The sequence below is a fragment of the Schistocerca gregaria genome, chromosome X (assembly GCF_023897955.1).
Source record: "Schistocerca gregaria isolate iqSchGreg1 chromosome X, iqSchGreg1.2, whole genome shotgun sequence".
NCBI lineage: Eukaryota > Metazoa > Arthropoda > Insecta > Orthoptera > Acrididae > Schistocerca > Schistocerca gregaria.
In genome coordinates, this window is record NC_064931.1 from 815,840,870 (window position 1) to 815,863,135 (window position 22,266).

Sequence of the window (22,266 nt, forward strand, 5' to 3'; positions counted from 1 at the left end):
TGGCAAATATAAGCAACTTTAACATTCTTTAATGCTTTTTTCCTTAGCAGCTAAAATTTTGACAATGCGTTTCTTGTATTGTATTCTTCCTGTGTGAAAAATTTCAGGATAGGTTTCAACACATTGGATTGGACCATTTCTTTGTTAGGCAAAAATGGCAGTTGACCCTAAATAATGAAAAGTGTGAAGTTGCCCACATGAGTACTAAAATGAATCCATTAAATTTCATTTATTCACTAAATATCACAAATTTAAAGGTTATCAATTAAATTAAATACTGAAAGATTACAATTACAAACAACTTAAATTAGTACCATCACATAGAAAGTGTTGTAGGGAATGTGAATCAAAGACCGGATTTTGTTAGCAAAGCAGTTAAAAGGTGCGCCAAATGTACTAGAGAGACTGCCTACACTACACTTGTATGTCCTCTTCTGGAGTATTATTGTGTTGCAGTATGGGATCCATACCAGATAGCATTGACAGAGAACATCAAAAAGAAGGGTAGCAAGGTTTGTATTATCGTGAAATGGGGTGAGAGTATGACATGTAGGATAACTAATTTAGGATGACAATTGTTAAAACAAAGGCATCTTTGTTTGCTGCAAATTTTTCATGAAATTTCAGTCAGCAGCTTTGTCTTGTGAATGTAAAAATATTTTGTCAAGTAGCACCCACATAGGGAGAAGTTACCACTCTAAAAAAAATAAGAGAAATGAGGGCTCACATAGAAAGATTTACATGTTCATTTTTCCCACATGCTATTCAAGAATTAAATGGTTGAGAAATGGTCTGAAAGTGATTCTGTGAACCTTCCGCCAGGCGTTTAATTATCTCATAGTAGTCATACAGATATAAATGTAAATCAGCCATAAACAAGTTTCCATTTGAGGGTGCTATGCAGGTACTCCTGGCTGTACTGCAGAGTTTTACATATACCTTCCTCTCAGAGTTGGTTGTGATTGCAGGTGGCAAGGTATGGGATACACATCTTCTCATCACGAGGAATCTGGACAGATAGGAATACAGTTGGTTGTTTGGGGAAGGAGACCAGACAGCGTGGTCATCGGTCTTGTCAGATTAGGGAAGGATGGGGAAGGAAGTCGGCCATGCCCTTTCAGAGGAACCATCCCGGCATTTGCTTGGAATGATTTAGGGAAATCACGGAAAACCTAAATCAGGATGGTCGGACACGGGATTGAACCGTCGTCCTCTCGAATGCGAGTCTGGTGTCTAAATAGGAATACAGTGGTATATATACTCATGTTTGAATGTCATCACTGACTGCTTGATTTATTACTGATGCCACGTGATAGTGCAGCATTTTCATGTGTTGTTAACAACAATAGTTTCCATGTTTCTGTAGGGCCTGCCCAGCTTTAAGTTAACTTCTGCTGTTGGTTCTTCACGTAGATTCTACATCACATGAAATACATTCTCTAACTAATTATGACAATTTCAGAAAGATTGGTTCATGTACTCAGGAGAAAGAGATTCGCAGATTGAACAAGTCAATAACACATTCGTCCACCTCTGCCCCTTATGCAAGCAGTTATTCAGCTTCGGATAGCATTGTAAGATGTCCTCCTTAAGAATATTGTGCCAAATTGTGCCCAGTTAGCATATTAGATGATCAAAATCTCAAACTGGTTGGAGGGGCCTGCCCATACGAAATTTGAAGTGAGATTCATCACTGAAGACAATTCTACTCCAGTCAATGAGGTTCCAAGCTGTGCTGGATAGTGGTGCGATGCCAAACTGACTGTTGCCTGCCATACAGCCTGACAACCGGGAGAAATGGTCTGCACTGCCATTTCTTTTCATAGCAGGAGCCCTTTGGTTGTCATCTGCGGCACTCTTACAGCCCAGCAGTAACTCAATGATAGTCTATGCCCGATTTTGTTGCCCTCCATGGCAAGCCATCTTGGCCTTACATTTCAACAAGACAATGCCTGCCCACACGTGATGAGACTTTCCACTTCTTGTCTTCATGCTTTCCAAACACTACCTTGACCAGAAAGGTTGCCAGCTCTCTCCCTCTCTGACATCATATCAGGTACCTTGCATTTTTCAGTGTACACATAAATATTTTTGTGTAGCAATTAAAGAATGACAGTGCATGTGAATACTTAACCGATTTATAATATAACAATTGTAATGAGAAAAGCTTTCCATGAAGAGGGAAAAAATTAGATAAGAAGAGAAGAATTAAAACTCCCCTGAGTTATAGGGGAACAAATTTGAGACTATAGACAATTATGTATATCGACCAAGTAAAGGCAAACCTGACACCATTCAACAAGAAAGAAATGATTAGGGCATTTTTCAAACAAAATTTTAGCAAAACTTCTCCGATGTTGAGGAGCAAGTTATTCCATAGTTGAGTATTTGCAACACAGAACAACTTGAGATAAGTATTTATGATGTGAGAGGACAGGAAAAATAATTTTTAATGTAGGAATGAAATGTCTCATGGGTGGTGTTGATGTGGGAATTGTATACTATGATTTGTGAGGAATCAATGGAGCAAACAAGATATGTACTAATCAGAACTCTGTTGTCACTCAACCAGGATACTTCTCCATGGGAAGGGCTAAGAGGAATTTAGAAAGAGATCATGGTAACTGGAGCTGTTGTTAATGAGACCTTGTAGAATTTTACAGTAGCCAGTCATGGCAATAATAGACCCTGAAACATTTTTCGTTTGGTGTCACTGATCGTATATTCATACATTATTAGTTAAATGACATTGTGGAACCATGTCCGAAGCCTTCTGAAGTAAAGACTCATGACACAGATCTGTTCACCTGTATCTGTAACAAGGAAACTGACTGATCTCAGGAAGCTGTCATATTCATTTCGAGTTATTTTGCTGTTTTAAAGTTACACAATATACATAGCTGAGTGATCTACAATAAACAGTGGCTTGAAGCTCTGCTTTGTAGGCAGTAAAGGTACAGTGCATTTACTTAACTATCTTACTTAATTTCCTGTTCTATTTGCATTTGTGCAATAAGGAAAGTGTAGTAGTATGGTCTTCATCAGTGGAAGTGTTCTAACAGCCTTCATTTTATTATCTTCTGTTTTGATACACAGTTGGTTAACAAAGACTTAAAAAGATGATCCAAGTCTGCTGACTGTTTTCACACATGATGAAAACTTCTTGCAACTGTTGGATTGCTATATGTGTATAACTTGGCCCTAAAATTAGGAAAGACTTTTTGCTCAACTTGTCTCACAACAATTTCAGTTTCATTTAATTTCTGAATTTCTGCAGTCTTTTCATTTAAAATACACCATCCTCCTTGTAGTAAGCAGTTTTTATGGTATTACCAAGCCACATTGAATCTTTACAATATTTCACACCTGGGGCCCTTCAGAATTTTCATTGCAGCTGAATGCATGCAATTAAATACATAGGTAATTTCACTTGGTGTGTTCAGATTTTTTAGCTGGGAAAAGAATTTACTTTCTTTCATTATAAGTTTTCCAGGTTTGGTAGTTTCAATAGATGGCACCTGAATTCTGATTGCTAATCCCCTTGTAGACACTCATTATGCTTATTCTTACTGGTTATGAAAGTTGTTGTGGCCCGAATGTTTGGCTGAAGTATTTCTTCAGAATATCTGTACAATAAATCTTTTTGATTGATTTTAGATTATCCTTGTCTCTGATGCTGAAGCATAACTCTCTTATTAAATTCCTGGAAACTTGAAATCTTTCAATGTTTCCATTGTGTGATTGGGAAATCTGCATGTTGTATTCTTAAGATAGTCAGAGAAAAGATCTTCTGTTCTGACTGTAAAAGCATATAGCTGATAGAAACATGAAGTATATATCTCAATTCACTGTTGACAGTAAAATGTTTTATATTCCAAATTTGTATTGATATTGGAAATATTGTTGAATTTTTTAAAAATGAAATATTACCTCACTGGGTATCTGACATGCTTTTCTGGTAAATTTCTATTGAGCACTGTTACTTCTGAGTTCAGTCCGAGTTCTGTACCTATAGTGAAATTGCCATTGACACATGTGACAATCTGTGGGACCATACAATATAGGATTCAACTGTTTTCATGTGCAAAATGAATTATTTTCTTTGCTTTTTATCCAGCTTTGAGGGTCATCACTTTTTTTCTGCTACATAAGATGTGAAGTAACAAAGTTTCTTTATGAGGTGGTCTACAAAATGACACTGATCATTGTTGTAAAACAGACTAATTACTCTGCAAGTGTTATACATATGCTGCTTAAGTACTTGTTTCTGATATTTTGCACACACCTGATCTGTGAAGAGATCCTGGAATCCTCTGTAGAGCAGAGGATGACAATCAGTTCAGGATATGATGCTACAAGCTGTAACATTAAACATGTGGGAAACTGTCAGCAAAAGCTTTTATCCTTTCCTCATTGTAACAATTTTGTAGATGTACTAATGGTGACAATAAATATTTGCTAAATCTTCTACATGTTTTAGTATTACAATCATAACTATAGTGCTTTAAATACTGTGTGATACTAAAAAACAATGTGTGTACCAGGATCAGGCACCAGATGAGGGAGTGACTTTCAACAACAGCATGACATCAGACAATGTGTGTCCATCCACTCCACAACAGGATCCCAGGTAATGATTTTCTTCTTAAGCATACAAAGTTTACCATTATTTACTACGCATCACTGTTACATTTATTTGTGCTTATCAGATTTTAAAATTCTGTGCTACATAGGGACTTCAGAAAGTAAGTTACACGTGTTGTCCCATGCTAAGACTACTGTGCACCAAGAGTACATGTTCCGGATATTCTGCAGACCCAGTTCTGCTGTGGTAACAAGTGAATAATAGTGAGGGAGTGAAATGGTGCAGCAACTTGAAATGTATTCCAAAATTGAAGTAACAGGAACAGTACTGTCCTTGTGGGTGAAATGTGTAAATTGTACACAGATTCACTATAAAATTATGGTGTTTTATGGACCAAATGTAATGTTGTGTGCAGCCATAGTAAAATGGTGTCAACAATTTCACTAAAGCTAATCAATTGTAGGGGATGGTAATCTGCCAAACAGTGCAGATCTTTCACCATGCAATTTCCACGTTTCCAGAAGACTGAGAGAACTTCTGAGGAGAAAGAGATTTTTCAGTGATAAGGACAGCCATACAGCAGTTCTTGAATGGCTCTGCCATCAAGGAAATGAATGGTTGCTAGGATGTTCTGACCAGTGACTTGCCTGTCTTGAAAAATAGTGTCATGTATGTGTGTGACTAAGTGTAGTGCAGCATTCAGTAAAAGTTACTTGACCTGCCATAATAATTTAGAAGTTACTTTTTGAAGGACAGACAGAAAATGTATGGCAGGGAACTATAATTCATCATAATTCAAACAATTTTAGACCAAATATTTATAAATTATACACACAAACCTTCATCTAGTTAGTTATCCAACTGTGAAAAGGTGACCTGTGTTAATGTTTAATCCGAAACATGTTTGTTCATGGCAGATCTTCACATCATGAAGAGGTGATTGCTAGGTTAAAAAACAGAGATGAAAATTTATGGTCTGACTGGGACTTGATCCTGCAATTTGTGTTACCATTCTCACACTTTACTGCTAGACTACCAAACCCAACTTTGAACTTGCTCTGGGAAAATGTGACCTATAGTTTAATGTGGAATCTGAACCATGTTTTGCTTCGATGTCCACATCATTGAAAGGTGAATTTCAGGATAAAAGAGTGTGAAAAATCCTTGGTCCAACTGGGATTTAATTCCATGACCTTTCTTTCGCCATTCAGGCATGTGCTACACCCCCAGGCATGACAAGGATTCTGCTCAAGCTTGTCTGCTGTCTGGAGTTGTTGGCAGCTTTACTGGTAGATGGCAATGCCATTGTTTTAATAGGAACAGTGGACTTTAATTCATCACATTTCTTCCAGTTTCAACGAAATATGTATGAATTATGTGAACAAACCTTCCTTGTGAGTCAATCCATCTATGTGTCAAAACCGAATCAAATCCCTATTGTAGTTCCTGAGACCAGCCCATACATACAAATAGAAGAGAGCAGGGACTTCAATTTACATATGCAGAGGAAAGACGACAGAGAGAAAATTTTTACGATTTCAGCAGATAAGAAAATACCTGTCCAGTTGTTTGCATACATGTAGAAAAAGAAAGTAATTTTACAGATTTCTCTTCTACAAGTGAGTCCCCATCATTAAAGGTGCAATTTCCTCTTCTGTGTTTGTCCACCAAATGTTCAAGCCACAAAATTCATGATTGTAGTGTGATTTTTTTTAATAACTGCGAAATAAGTGTCATTTAGTAGAAATATTTGACTTCTTGTCATGTATCACTGCTCGAAACTCTTTGCCCTTTTGCTAAAAAGGTAACATTTTACCACAGCTATTCTACAATTATTGTGTTGTCCACCACAGCTGCCCATTTCAATATCATGCACACATACACTGCAGTATTATTCCACTTTTGCTGAATTGTCTGGGCTGTTTTCTCCAAGTAGAGACTGAAAATAAGTGTTCCCTGTTAAGTTTCAGTTCTGAGGCTCTCTTTTTCTTGCTCTGCCTTCTGCAGAGACAGTTCATTGGCAGTTTTCAGTCTTTCCCTTTGTCCTTCATTTGCAATCAGGTTCAATTTAATCACGTGTTTGGCAGATGGCTTTTTGGAGTATGAAAAGGCAGATTAAAATCTCCATTAAAAATTGCCTCAAGACCCATTCCTTAATGGGCTGCAGTTCTCTTCTTGCCTGCAAAACTACATTGTTTAATTTGGAAGATTAATATCTTTTGTAGTCAGCCATATGCTGGTTTCCATTTTAATGACTCAAGTGTATGGAAAATGAAGTTTTGTCTGGTTTGTCATTAGATATATAGTTGAGATACCCACTTCAATGCCATTTTGCTGCTTGACCAACAGAAGTTGAGAATCCTGTTGAACCAATTTCTACTGATTTGTAGTATCTGCAAAAAGAAAGACTTGCAAACCATAATAGCCACATCTTTTGAATGTATTATGAACATACAAGTTGTTTTCTATCTAAAATGTTTGAGTAGGTCTTCTGTCTGATTCTCGTACGAGTTGCCACTTCCTTCCTCTGAAAAGAGCAGCCAGTGAAATAACTTTCTACTTTCCCACAGCCCAAAATAATCTTTGCTGCCTATGTATAATAAAAATCCAACTTAATAGTAAAGTCATTCCTGTACTTATGACTGGACATCCCATAAAGTCAATTTTTTCTGTCCTATCAGCCACATTTAAGTGTATAAGCCTTTCTCAAGTTCTTGAACAACTATATTCAATAAAATGGGGTGAGTAGAAAGAATGGGGTGAATAGCAATGGAAGTTCCAAAAACATTCGATGCTGTCATATTGGGAGACAAATGGGAACATCATTCAAAGATTTGTTTGTTTAGATTGTTAGTGATCCAACCTAACAAGGAAATTATAAATTTCAAAGTTGATGACACTGTCAGTTGTGTTTTGTTAATTGTATTGCAAATATTAGATGCCGTGCTAAATTTGTTTACTTCGAACTTTATTTGTAATTACGAATCTAAACTGTATTGCTTTGATTTAAATGTATGGTAAGCAATTTTGGAATCCCGTTCCATTAACTGAAAGATTATCTATGAAGTATTCTTTAGTTTGGCTTGTCTTTTGGCTAATTGAAAATGTAGGGTGTGTTTTGAAATTTGTGGGGTGAATAGAAACATTAATCATCAATATTTCTTCGGAAAAAATGCCAAGAATTTGATGGAAATGTTCTCAGCCTAGGAGATAATGCTGTGATTAAAGTATATGGAAAAAGCAAGCAATCATTTAGATTGTATATATTTAAAATTTGTTATTTACAAGGCAAAGGTTATGTGTATGTTTTTTTTGGATGGGAAAAATGGCCAATTAAACACATTTATTTTAACAGCCGATGAGTCACTTTTTAGTCAAGATGTTTTTCAAAAGCTCTCTGCTGCTTTTGGGGGCTTGGCTTGTAGTTTCAAAGACATCATTTTTAAACATGATGTCAGTGACTTGATACATTAACAAACAAATCGAGTTCATCAATTTAAAGTTGCAATAAAATAATTCAGGAGAAAGAAAACTGGCGTTCTTTGGATCGGAGCGTGGAATGTCAGATCCCTTAATCGGGCAGGTAGGTTAGAAAATTTAAAAAGGGAAATGGATAGGTTAAAGTTAGATATAGTGGGAATTAGTGAAGTTCGGTGGCAGGAGGAACAAGACTTCTGGTCAGGTGACTACAGGGTTATAAACACAAAATCAAATAGGGGTAATGCAGGAGTAGGTTTAATAATGAATAGGAAAATAGGAATGCGGGTAAGCTACTACAAACAGCATAGTGAACGCATTATTGTGGCCAAGATAGATACGAAGCCCACACCTACTACAGTAGTACAAGTTTATATGCCAACTAGCTCTGCAGATGATGAAGAAATTGAAGAAATGTACAATGAAATAAAAGAAATTATTCAGATAGTGAAGGGAGACGAAAATTTAATAGTAATGGGTGACTGGAATTCGAGTGTAGGAAAAGGGAGAGAAGGAAACATAGTAGGTGAATATGGATTGGGGCTAAGAAATGAAAGAGGAAGCCGCCTAGTAGAATTTTGCACAGAGCACAACTTAATCATAGCTAACACTTGGTTTAAGAATCATGAAAGAAGGTTGTATACGTGGAAGAACCCTGGAGATACTAAAAGGTATCAGATAGATTATATAATGGTAAAACAGAGATTTAGGAACCAGGTTTTAAGTTGTAAGACATTTCCAGGGGCAGATGTGGACTCTGACCACAATCTATTGGTTATGACCTGTAGATTAAAACTGAAGAAACTGCAAAAATGTGGGAAATTAAGGAGATGGGACCTGGATAAACTGAAAGAACCAGAGGTTGTACAGAGTTTCAGAGAGAGCATAAGGGAACAATTGACAGGAATAGGGGAAAGAAATACAGTAGAAGAAGAATGGGTAGCTCTGAGGGATGTAGTAGTGAAGGCAGCAGAGGATAAAGTAGGTACAAAGACGAGGGCTGCTAGAAATCCTTGGGTAACAGAAGAAATATTGAATTTAATTGATGAAAGGAGAAAATATAAAAATGCAGTAAATGAAGCAGGCAAAAAGGAATACAAACGTCTCAAAAATGAGATCGACAGGAAGTGCAAAATGGCTAAACAGGGATGGCTAGAGGACAAATGTAAGGATGTAGAAGCTTATCTCACTAGGGGTAAGATAGATACTGCCTACAGGAAAATTAAAGAGACCTTTGGAGAGAAGAGAACCATGTGTATGAATATCAAGAGCTCAGATGGCAGCCCAGTTCTAAGCAAAGAAGGGAAGGCAGAAAGGTGGAAGGAGTATATAGAAGGTTTATACAAGGGCGATGTACTTGACAACAATATTATGGAAATAGAAGAGGATGTAGATGAAGACGAAATGGGAGATACGATACTGCGTGAAGAGTTTGACAGAGCACTGAAAGACCTGAGTCGAAACAAGGCCCCCGGAGTAGACAACATTCCATTAGAACTACTGACGGCCTTGGGAGAGCCAGTCATGACAAAACTCTACCATCTGGTGAGCAAGATGTATGAGACAGGCGAAATACCCTCAGACTTCAAGAAGAATATAATAATTCCAATCCCAAAGAAAGCAGGTGCTGACAGATGTGAAAATTACCGAACTATCAGTTTAATAAGCCACGGCTGCAAAATACTAACGCGAATTCTTTACAGACGAATGGAAAAACTGGTAGATGCAGACCTCGGGGAGGATCAGTTTGGATTCCGTCGAAATGTTGGAACACGTGAGGCAATACTGACCTTACGACTTATCTTAGCAGAAAGATTAAGAAAAGGCAAACCTACGTTTCTAGCATTTGTAGACTTAGAGAAAGCTTTTGACAATGTTGACTGGAATACTCTTTTTCAAATTCTAAAGGTGGCAGGGGTAAAATACAGGGAGCGAAAGGCTATTTATAATTTGTACAGAAACCAGATGGCAGTAATAAGAGTCGAGGGGCATGAAAGGGAAACAGTGGTTGGGAAAGGAGTGAGACAGGGTTGTAGCCTCTCCCCGATGTTATTCAATCTGTATATTGAGCAAGCAGTAAAGGTAACAAAAGAAAAATTTGGAGTAGGTATTAAAATTCATGGAGACGAAGTAAAAACTTTGAGGTTCGCCGATGACATTGTAATTCTGGCAGAGACGGCAAAGGACTTGGAAGAGCAGTTGAACGGAATGGACAGTGTCTTGAAAGGAGGATATAAGATGAACATTAACAATAGCAAAACGAGGATAATGGAATGTAGTCAAATTAAATCGGGTGATGCTGAGGTAATTAGATTAGGAAATGAGACACTTAAAGTAGTAAAGGAGTTTTGCTATTTAGGAAGTAAAATAACTGATGATGGTCGAAGTAGAGAGGATATAAAATGTAGACTGGCAATGGCAAGGAAAGCGTTTCTGAAGAAGAGAAATTTGTTAACATCAAATATAGATTTATGTATCAGGAAGTCGTTTCTGAAAGTATTTGTTTGGAGTGTAGCCATGTATGGAAGTGAAACATGGACGATAACTAGTTTGGACAAGAAGAGAATAGAAGCTTTCGAAATGTGGTGCTACAGAAGAATACTGAAGATAAGGTGGATAGATCACGTAACTAATGAGGAGGTATTGAATAGGATTGGGGAGAAGAGAAGTTTGTGGCACAACTTGACTAGAAGAAGGGATCGGTTGGTAGAACATGTTTTGAGGCATCAAGGGATCACAAATTTAGCATTGGAGGGCAGCGTGGAGGGTAAAAATCGTAGAGGGAGACCGAGAGATGAGTTTACTAACCAGATTCAGAAGGATGTAGGTTGCAGTAGGTACTGGGAGATGAAGCAGCTTGCACAGGATAGAGTAGCATGGAGAGCTGCATCAAACCAGTCTCAGGACTGAAGACAACAACAACAACAACAACAACAACAACATAAAATAATTAGAGGTATAACATTTTTTTTATTTTTTATGTTGTATAGAACTTTTTTGAACCAGGTTAATTTTGTTTCGTATTCTCCTAAATCCAAAACCAGTGTTGAAATGTCCCTATTTTCCCCAAATACCAATAAATAGAAAAATAATAATAGGTTAATGCTGCTGTTTCTATTCATCCCTCGGTGCAGGGTGAATAGAAACACCAAGTTTTTTTTATGTTGAAGAGCATGAGCTAGGTCCAAAATCCAATTATAAGTTTAAGGATTAGCCACAAGACTTATAATCCCATACAATTTTAATTTTCATATTTCTTGTAAAAATTACCTATTTTTTTCTTTTGATGTTGAAAACTGTTTCTGTTCACCCCATGTAACGGCATATTTTCCATTTTCTGCCTGTTGATGCTTTCTACTGGCTTAGTATTATCTCAATCATCTGTGACAAAAGAGGAAAGTCATAGCATTGCCATTATTTTTACACGAATGAGGCATGGATTTTAAACAGAACTGTCATAATCATTCATGAAAGTACCAATTTCTATGACGTATCCGAGAAATGCTGCCTGGGAAACACTTATTACTGGTAATTCGCTAGCACAGTTTAAACACATTTTTAGATATTTCAGTATCACTGTGAGTTTCTACGGGGTTGTACAGTGTAACACTGTTCTTTCAGTATGAGGCAGTGTGCCCTGTCCCACTACAGGTAAGTAAAAAAAATGGAATTTACCAACATGTAATGCAGTGTTGTGGTTCTACCTGCTTTTATCATCTCCAGAATTATTGTAAAAGTGGAAATCCAAATCACAGTTAACCACATTCAACACTCGTTATAAATGGCTCATTATATTAAGAAACGATGACTTGTTTTTTAGAAACACACAAATCTGTTAACAGATGGACACACCCCAGGACGTGGTCTGTTATTCCTGTGACTGTTCTCTCTCTCAGTTGCAGGAAGCAATGCATAACTTAAGGTATGTTTACATGAGCCATAAGAATGGTATATTACTGACAGTATAAACTGACATTGTTGTCTGGCAACAGTGTGGCCACATGAGTTGCCACCACATGTCCACATGTACTACAGCATGACTAGCCACTATTGCCCAGCAATGTTTGTGCCAACACATTTCCAGGCCAGAAGTTTTTACAAGGAGCCACACTAATGCCACAAAATGGGCGAATGCAAGCTTTTGAGAGTGCGGCTCTCCTACTTTTATATCACACAAGAAATCAAGTTAGAAAGAACAAGAGAAGTCATGTGTCATGAGTACATTCTTTTTTAAGTGAGCGGAATGCTTCTAAAAATTTAACTAGTGAACGAGAATATTGGAAATTAATTTTGAATGTTTTGTACAAGAAATTTGTCCAAGAATTGCTAAAATCAATACAAATACAGGAGAGTGTATACTTTTACAACACAACTGGCCATCACCCTTCAGTTTTTAGCTACTGGCAGTTTGCTCAGAAGTTTAATGTACTGTAGCTCTTCAAATTTCACTATTCATCAATAAGCCTCATGGTACTGGAAGTATGCATTGCTTTGGTAGAAGGACTGAAAGATTTCATTAAGGGGAGTTGGGAATAAGAATACAATACTTTTTGTTTATAAGCACAAACCACTGTTTGCAGTATCAATTCCTACTTCAGGTACATCTTGAGATACTGTGAAGCTCATGACATCAAATGCAGACCATATGGGTGACGAGCCACCTGCACTTCTACTGTTTCTGTGTGATGTTTTTGCTTTTCATCTGGCATAAGATTGAAGACTTTGGAATTATTTGTATGCTTTATCAATCGTGATTCCAAGATATCAGTAACAGTGTGCCAGTTGCTTTTTTTCAAATTGAGATCATTGTATAGGCTACAGTAATTTCAATGTCCCATAGCTCTGGTCATAGGTTAATAGCATTTATAAAATTCATAGTAGCCTTGTTTGTCCACTTCTCCATTGCTGTACACAACAAACAACTAGAATATGTGGCTATATGTACGCATGCAGACATGTGAAGAAAAGCAAAATGGTATTGTTTTCACTCAGACATATGACTGGAGCGTTTTCAGTGAGAGAAGTAGGAAACAAAGATGAGAACAATAGGGAAATATTTACGGGAGGGATAGAGACAGATACTGCTCTGCAATATGAAATATCCTTCACGCTTGGTGAACAACACTGGCAATCCCTTGGCAGTATGTCATGGTCTACCTGTAACAACCTGCAGTGTACCTGTAACAGTCTGCAGTGTCAGCAATATTTCCCAGCAACTCCACAAAACTGCCATCTATTGCAGAAATATTGATGGCAATGCTTTTGCCACCCTGTATTGCTGTAAAATATGGCCCATTTTGACACACCTTTAAAAATGGCACAAATGGACATGTTCAGTTTTTTACTCAAATGCAGTATGTGTACATGTACAAATAATTTGTGTTTGGAAATGAGAAAATCATCCATGTTGCACATGAACGAGCACATTGAATTGGTTTTGGATCTAACATTACATGGAAACTGCACATTTGGGGCTACAACACAGGGGCAACTTTATGAGGTGATGTTTCTGTACTTCATGCAGTTGTCAGTCACCAAACACAGATTGGAACTAGGAGCACAAGACACCAAGGAGAAAGTGTAATTATTGCTGATTCACTGGAGTATTCTTTGCTTGAAAATGTAAATAGACTCTGGTAACTAGATACTGTTTGATTGGAATACATGTTTTATCAACTGAGTGAGATTTGTAATATTATTTTTCTTCATAAAATATTATATTTGATTCTTTACAGGTCGGTGTTAGTCTACAACAGAATTTCTACTGTGATTGGAGCTCCTGAAGATATAACAAAAGTTGGAAGTACAAGGGAATTTCCTAGCCCAAGTCACAGTAGTTCAACACCATACAAGCCCGATGACAGCAAAAGAGCAGGCAGCAAAGGCAAAGGAAATGCAGAGAATTCCACATGGTATGAATATGGATGTGTCTGAAAACATTTATTTGATGTGAAATTTGTAAGTTCCAGAACTGTACCTTGACGTGTGCTATGAATAGCAAACAATAACACAAAGTAACTGTATTTTATTTCTTCATTCATCTGGTTCCCACAAGAGAGAGAGAGAGAGAGAGAGAGAGAGAGAGAGAGAGAGAGAGAGGGTGAGTGAGTTTTATATATTCATGTTCAGAATCATGAATGGGTACAGGCATACACCTGCCCACAATGACAAAATGTGTAGCTATGACTGTTCACATTAGGACCATCTTTCTGAGGGATGTACAGAATAAAATAATTTCCCAACAAAGTGGAGGTATTGTGAGGGAAATGTAATTAGAGGAACAGTTGTTTGCCCCCTATCATAAGCCACTGCCTGCAACAATATAGGGGTTATGCATAATTCGTCAGTGTAATTTTTCCACATGACTCTGTTACAGTCCACGCATGACAAACTGTGTGTATGAAGCTCCTCCAGAGAAAATTTGAGCTGCTTGTTGGTAACAGTTGAAAAGGCATTCTACACAGATATCTGGCAATTTTTACCTAAAGTTGAAAAAAATTACTTCATTACTAGGCACTTGAGAATGTAGCATCTATTTTTGGCAAAATTTAAATGTATTTATGGCAAAATTTTCATCTATATATTTTTTGTTTGTGAATGATTAGCAGTACAGTCTTAAAAGTTTGGCACATAACATGCGTGAAGATGAAGCCTTAGTGCTTTGAAATTGACTGTTAAAAAAATGTTGATTGGGGAGCTTTTTCACTGGAATGTTTGCTTTAACAAAAACTTACATAGTGTTTTTACTGAAATGGTTTTTTTGCTTGCTTTCTTCCTTTGAATCTATTTAAGCTTTCAGCAAATGATTGTTACAGTGGAGAAGCAGTAGCATTTACCTGCCTGCGAACAAAGTGCTTCTCTTATTTGAGATATTACATGACATTATTTTTCTTTTCCAAATCAATTCAATAATTAAAAAAAACTTGCAGAAAATTGATTTCTAACTTTTAAGGACATTCCTAGCCATGTGACTCGTGCTTGACAACACTACAGATATAGTTTACAAGATACTAAAAGATATCAGTTAGATTATATAATGGCAAGACAGAGATTTAGGAACCAGGTTTTAAATTGTAAGACATTTCCAGGGGCAGATGTGGACTCTGACCACAATCTATTGGTTATGACCTGTAGATTAAAACTGAAGAAACTGCAAAAATGTGGGAAATTAAGGAGATGGGACCTGGATAAACTGAAAGAAACAGAGGTTGTACAGAGTTTCAGGGAGAGCATAAGGGAACAATTGACAGGAATGGGGGAAAGAAATACAGTAGAAGAAGAATGGGTAGCTTTGAGGGATGAAGTAGTGAAGGCAGCACAGGATCAAGTAGATAAAAAGACGAGGGCTAGTAGAAATCTTTGAGTAACAGAAGAAATATTGAATTTAATTGATGAAAGGAGAAAATATAAAAATGCAGTAAATGAAGCAGACAAAAAGGAATACAAACGTCTCAAAAATGAGATTGACAGGAAGTGCAAAATGGCTAAGCAGGGATGGCTAGAGGACAAATGTAAGGATGTAGAAGCTTATCTCACTAGGGGTAAGATAGATACTGCCTACAGGAAAATTAAAGAGACCTTTGCAGATAAGAGAATCACTTGTATGAACATCAAGAGCTCAGATGGAAACCCAGTTCTAAGAAAAGGAGGGAAAGCAGAAAGGTGGGAGGAGTATATAGAGGGTCTATACAAGGGCGATGCACTTGAGGACAATATTCTGGAATTGGAAGAGGATGTAGATGAAGATGAAATGGGAGATATGATATTGTGTGAAGAGTTTGACAGTCACTGAAAGACCTGAGTCGAAACAAGGCCCCCGGAGTAGACAACATTCCATTGGAACTACTGACGGCCTTGGGAGAGCCAGTCCTGACAAAACTCTACCATCTGGTGAGCAAGATGTATGAAACAGGCGAAATACCCTCAGACTTCACGAAGAATATAATAATTCCAATCCCAAAGAAAGCAGGTGTTGACAGATGTGAAAATTACCGAACTATCAGTTTAATAAGTCACAGGTGCAAAATACTAAAATGAATTCTTTACGGACAAATGGAAAAACTAGTAGAAGCCGACCTCGGGGAGGATCAGTTTGGATTCCGTAGAAACACTGGAGGCAATACTGACCCTATGACTTATCTTAGAAGAAAGATTAAGGAAAGGCAAACCTACGTTTCTAGCATTTGTAGACTTAGAGAAAGCTTTTGACAATGTTGACTGGAATACTCTCTTTCAAATTCTAAAGGTGGCAGGGGTAAAATACAGGGAGTGAAAGGCTATTTACAATTTGTACAGAAACTACATTGCAGTTATAAGAGACGAGGGACATGAAAGGGAAGCAGTGGTAGGGAAGGGAGTGAGACAGGGTTGTAGTCTCTCCCCGATGTTATTCAATCTATATATTGAGCAAGCAGTAAAGGAAACAATAGAAAAATTCGGAGTAGGTATTAAAATCCATGGAGAAGAAATAAAAACTCTGAGGTTTGCCGATGACATTGTAATTCTGTTAGAGACAGCAAAGGACTTGGAAGAGCAGTTGAATGGAATAGACAGTGTCTTGAAAGGAGGATACTAGATGAACATCAACAAAAGCAAAACGAGAATCATGGAATGTAGTCGAATTAAGTCAGGTGATGCTGAGGGAATTAGATTAGGAAATGAGACACTTAAAGTAGTAAATGAGTTTTGCTATTTGGGGAGCAAAATATTGATGATGGTCGAAGTAGAGAGGATATAAAATGTAGACTGGCAATGGCAAGGAAAGCGTTTCTGAAGAAGAGAAATGTGTTAACATCGAGTATAGATGTATGTATCAGGAAGTCGTTTCTGAAAGTGTATGGAGTGTAGCCATGTATGGAAGTGAAACATGGACGATAACTAGTTTGGACAAGAAGAGAATAGAAGCTTTCGAAATATGCTGCTACAGAAGAATGCTGAAGATTAGATGGGTAGATCACATAACTAATGAGGAGGTATTGAATAGGATTGGGGAGAAGAGAAGTTTGTGGCACAACTTGACCAGAAGAAGGGATTGGTCGGTAGGACATGTTCTGAGCCATCAAGGGATCACCAATTTGGTATTGGAGTGCAGTGTGTAGGGTAAAAATCGTAGAGGGAGACCAAGAGATGAATATGCTAAGCAGATTCAGAAGGATGTAGGTTGCAGTAGGTACTAGGAGATGATGAAGCTTGCACAGGATAGATTAGCATGGAGAGCTGCATCAAACCAGTCTCAGGACTGAAGACCACAACAACAACAACCAAAAATAACTCTACTGACACTTTTGGGGAAGACTTTCAATGTGGTTGAGGTACATTGACAGGTTTTGTTTCCCACCTGCTGTAGTGCAGAGAGCAGACACTATAAACTGACAGTCAGTGAAAAAACTATAATTTTTACTGCCAGAGGGGATAGGAGCAATGCGAGGAAACAAGCTGTGCCACTGCCACCTTGCAGCCCAGCCACTGCCACCTTGCAGCCCAGCCAGCCTACAACTGTGTAAAGTGAAAGCAGAAATGATGTACACTATGTGATCAAAAGTATCCAGATCCCCCCCCCCCCCCCCCCCCCCCTCCTCCAAACATACGTTTTCGTACTAGGTGCATCGTGCTGCCACCTACTGCCAGGTGACCTCAGTAGTCATCAGACATTGTGAGAGAGCAGAATAGGGCGCTCCGCAGAACTCACGGACTTAGAATGTGGTCAGGTGATTGGGTGTCGCGCGTGTCATACACCTGTGTGCAAGACTTCCACACTCCTAAAGATTCCTAGGTTGACTGTTTCTGATGTGATAGTGAAGTAGAAATTTGAAGGGCCATGTACAGCACAAAAGCGTACAGGCCAACCTCGCCTGTTGACTGACAGAGACCGCTGACAGTTGAAGAGTGTCGTAATGTTAATAGGTAGACATCTATCCAGACCACCGCACTGGAATTCCAGACTGCATCAGGATCCACTGCAAGTACTATGACAGTATGGTCACACGGCTGCTCATAAGCCACACATGCCAATAAATGCCAAACGACACCTCGCTTGATGTAAGGAGTGTAAACATTGGACAATTGAACAGTGGAAAAATGTTGTGTGGCTTGACGAATCATGGTAAAAGATGTGGTGATCCGACAGCAGGGTGTAGGTATGAAGAGTGCCTGGTGAATGTCATCTGCCAGCATGTTAGTTGGGTTGGGTAGGGTTGGGTTGGGTTATTTGGGGGAGGAGACCAGACAGTAAGGTCATTGGTCTCATTGAATTAAGGAAGGATGAGGGAGGAAGTCGGCTGTGCCCTTTCAAAGGAACCATCCCAGCATTTGCCTGGAGCGATTTAGGGAAATCACGGAAAACCTAAGTCAGGATGGCTGGACACGGGGTTGAACCGTCCTCCCAAATGCGAGGCCAGTGACTGCACCATGTCACTCGGTATCAGCATTTGTAGTACCAACAGTAAAATTCGGAGGTGGTGGTGTTATGGTGTAGTCATGTTTCTCATGGAGGGGGCTTGCACCAACCATAATTGTACCTATCTCACAAAATACCTGTTTAAGAACTGACAATACTGACAACTTTCTCACGTTGTATTAATTCTGTGATGATTTTTAAATTAAAAACACATCCAAGTCTGAAATGTACAATGATGTTTACAAATACTATCAGAAAAATCTGTGTACTCTCATCTCTGCAGAAACTTGGTACAGAAAGGAGTGGAAATAAAAGGTGAAGTACACACAAGAAATATCTGGAAAATCAAATTAAAGTTTTGCAGTGCATGAAAATGATGAGCATGTAACCTTACATCACCTTTAATCCAATAAGTGGAAATGTTTCACAATTTACATGTTGTAAATGATTGCAGTGCAGTGTTTAAGACACTGGACACATATTTGGGCTTAATTTGTGAATATGCTGATTAAGGTTTTCCCTGGTGATTGTAAACTGCTGTAGGCTGACTTCTTTCCCCTCCCCTTCCCACTGCAGTCTATACTCTACTAATGACCTAACTTCTAGCCAATGAACAGTTATGTAGCCATGATTAAATGGATAAAGTAATATAGTTTCAAGGAAAACCACAACCCAGTGACAACAAATTCTGATGATGAGCTCATATATTCTGTTTTCTGCTATACTTAATATATATTTTCTGTTGATTACCTGGTGGATTCATTCAGTGAAATGAAATGAATGGGCTTAATTGAGATGACACGGAATGGTACTAGTGAAACCTGTTGAGAAATTCTGAGTCTGCAATGTAATGTATATGTTATCAAAAATAAAAAATTGTTCAAGCCCAGGGTACAAACCTTGATGTCCTAACTATCACAAGCAATCCTCCCAACAATTTAGGTCATCCAAACACACCTCCAAGACCGAGTCAAAGTTTCAGTGCCAATGATGTTTCCCATGAATAGGATATTAAATTACCTAAGCCTGTGGTACATCCTGGGTAAGTTTATCATTTTTTTGGGTCCAAATCATGATATATTACCAACCCAACACATATGTCTGAAATTGCTTAAAAGTCTGAACATTTTACTGAAAATTTAAACTCTATTTAATCAGTTGTAGTTTTCGTCAGACATGATTTTCTTCAGAACTGGTTTGTATGCAATGTGAGAGGAACAATCAGATTCTTAAAATAGGTGTGCTAAATCACTTTGAATTTTTCTGAACACATTTTTATTCCCTTTTCTCTTAACATGCCTGAAATTGCTGTTAGTGCTATAAGTAGTATAACAAACTGAATGTTCTTCAGTTTGTATTTTTACATACACTGCAATAGACGCCAAGTCAAAATTTGAGCAGTTTCACCTAATTCAACACATTATCAAATAGAAATAGTGAAATAAAATTAACAATAATTGCCTAGGTTTTGGTTCTAGCAGATGAAAATTTTGAGTCATTTAACTTTTAACCACTTTAGGTGTGCAATCTGATGTTTTGAAAAGGCATTTGTGTCTAGCAGTGTGGTATGAAAATGTAGCTTCTTCAGCAGCACACTCCAGGTCACAATTCCTTAAAAAATCTCATGTATAGTGAAACAGTGGCATTAGTATTACTAGAATATTTAACATTTTTCACGTGGTCTTTAATATCACCCTTCCATTTGTATACAACAGAAAATTCTCCAGTACATAGTGTGCAATAAACATGTTCATTGTTACTATCATTATACAGTTTCAAAAAGTTGTAATTCTGTTGAAGGTCAACATTAAATATACTTACTTTTTCCAATATTATGAATAGGATAGACTGCTACTCACCATACAGAGGAAAAGTTGAGTCACAGATAGGCGCAACAAGACTACTGTCAAACAAGTAAACTTGTGGACAATTTCAAATAGGTCTTCATCCAAATTAGACAGGGCACACACACACACACACACACACACACACACACACACACACACACACACACACACACACACACGACCACAGTCTCTGGCTGCCAAGGCCAGGCCAGTCTTCTTCTTGTGCCTATCTGTGACTCAACACCTCCTCTATATGGTGAGTAGCATTCATCCTTCTTATAATATTGTCATTATTATATCCTGGATTGTAGATTGTTTCAGTTTCTTTTTCTCATTGCTAAATGATGAAATGAAAAACAAATAGAGATAAAATTATCAGAAATGTGTGGATGAGTTACAGTATTTCACACATGAAAACAACATATACATTTTGCCTCTGCTGTGTTGCCAAATGACTAACAGTAAGTGATAAGTTGAGGGGGAACTGATAGCAATACATCCACAATGGCGTCATTGCTTGCTCTCAGGTTCAGCTGAGAGAGACACAACTTTAAGATAATATTTAAAACCATGATGTCGAACATATAGGTCTAAAGTTGATAATCATAAAATTCTCAACCCCCGTCCACTTTTGCAACCTGGATCTTTTTGCAACACCTGACAGCATTAAAAAACAATGTCCACAAAAATTCCACATATTTGGTAAGCCTAGTCTTGCGCCCTCCATCAGATTCCTGTGCCCAGTGGTGCTACTGCCACATACCATTAGTTGTAGTATTTAGAAGTAATAGTGGTAGCATGGTTGCATTCTCAGTTTTTGAAAAAGTAATAGTTAATGTGAAAGGTTAAAAGTTGGAAAAATTGTTTATAACTTATTTAAAAAGTAAATTTTGCTGGAAATTTCCATAAATCATAGAAAGAACCTGGGTTAATTCATTTTTAATGGACATGACTATCGACTTCTTTTGTTTTCATCTTTTCTTGTTTTTTATTACTTTATCCAGTGAATCAGTATTGATGGGAAATCAGACAAAAGACGTGCGTCCCGAAGATACCATACATAAATATGAACAACAACTGTGGGTAAGGTGTCAGCTACATCAGTGGTGCTTCCATAGAAGCTCCACATTTTTGTATGGTTGTGTCATTCCATCTCATTTTTATTCATTATCTTAATGAAGATAACCTCTGAGATAATTGTGAGCTCTATTTTAGGTGTGATCTTTTCCTGTTGCAGTTATTAATCTAACTTTCATACTAGATTTCATTATTTGTGAATGAGTTTGTAGTATTTTGCTCTTCCAGCTACAGTTATAGCCAACAGTTCAGAGACTGATGGAGTGGATAGCAACAACTCATTTTAAATTATATTTAAAGATGACATTCATGTTGATTTTAACTGTTCTTGCTGTGTTTTCAATGTGAAGGAATTACAGAAGTGAGTAAGAACTGGCATCCCATCAACAACTAGATTGCTAGAGATAGAGAACAAGGAAGTGTTGAGAAGGAAATGATTCATCACCTTTTTCAAAGAAATGAGTCCTGGTGTTCACCTTAAGTGATTTATAGAAACCACAGAAAAACCTGAATGTGGATGGGTAGGTGGGGATTTGAACTGCAGTCTTCCTGAATGTGGGTTCAGTGTGCAAACAGCTTTGCAACTGACTTGGTTAAGAATTTCAAATGAGGAACACTGTTCTTACATTTGAAACTACAATGTGGCCTTCAAGTATCTTATTCAACAAAATGTTAACTTTGCTATGATATTTTGGACACTGGAAGGTAATAGCACTCGAGGCATGAAGCTAAACAACTTTAAATGCCACAGCTATAGGTTTTGACAGAATTTATCTGCTCCAGTTTCACAATGCCTTTGTGTGGTCTTGGCTCAACTCAGTGTATATAATGTGCCATTGAACTAGACGGTGTTACCTAAAGGTACCTGATACTGTACATAACGA

At 37.7% G+C, this 22,266-nt stretch overlaps 1 protein-coding gene across 2 annotated transcripts in view; it reads left to right on the forward strand.

Moving 5' to 3' along the window:
- LOC126298586 (protein Daple) overlaps nt 1-14,076 on the forward strand; it is a 190,164-nt gene extending 176,088 nt beyond the window's left edge. For both annotated transcript variants that reach the window (XM_049989958.1, XM_049989957.1), the window contains 2 exons: nt 4,545-4,630; nt 13,798-14,076. In XM_049989958.1, the coding sequence (XP_049845915.1) occupies nt 4,545-4,630; nt 13,798-13,996 (285 nt within the window). In that variant the 3' untranslated portion in view covers nt 13,997-14,076. The remainder of the gene's footprint in view (nt 1-4,544; nt 4,631-13,797) is intronic.
- The last annotated feature ends 8,190 nt before the right edge of the window (nt 14,077-22,266 follow it).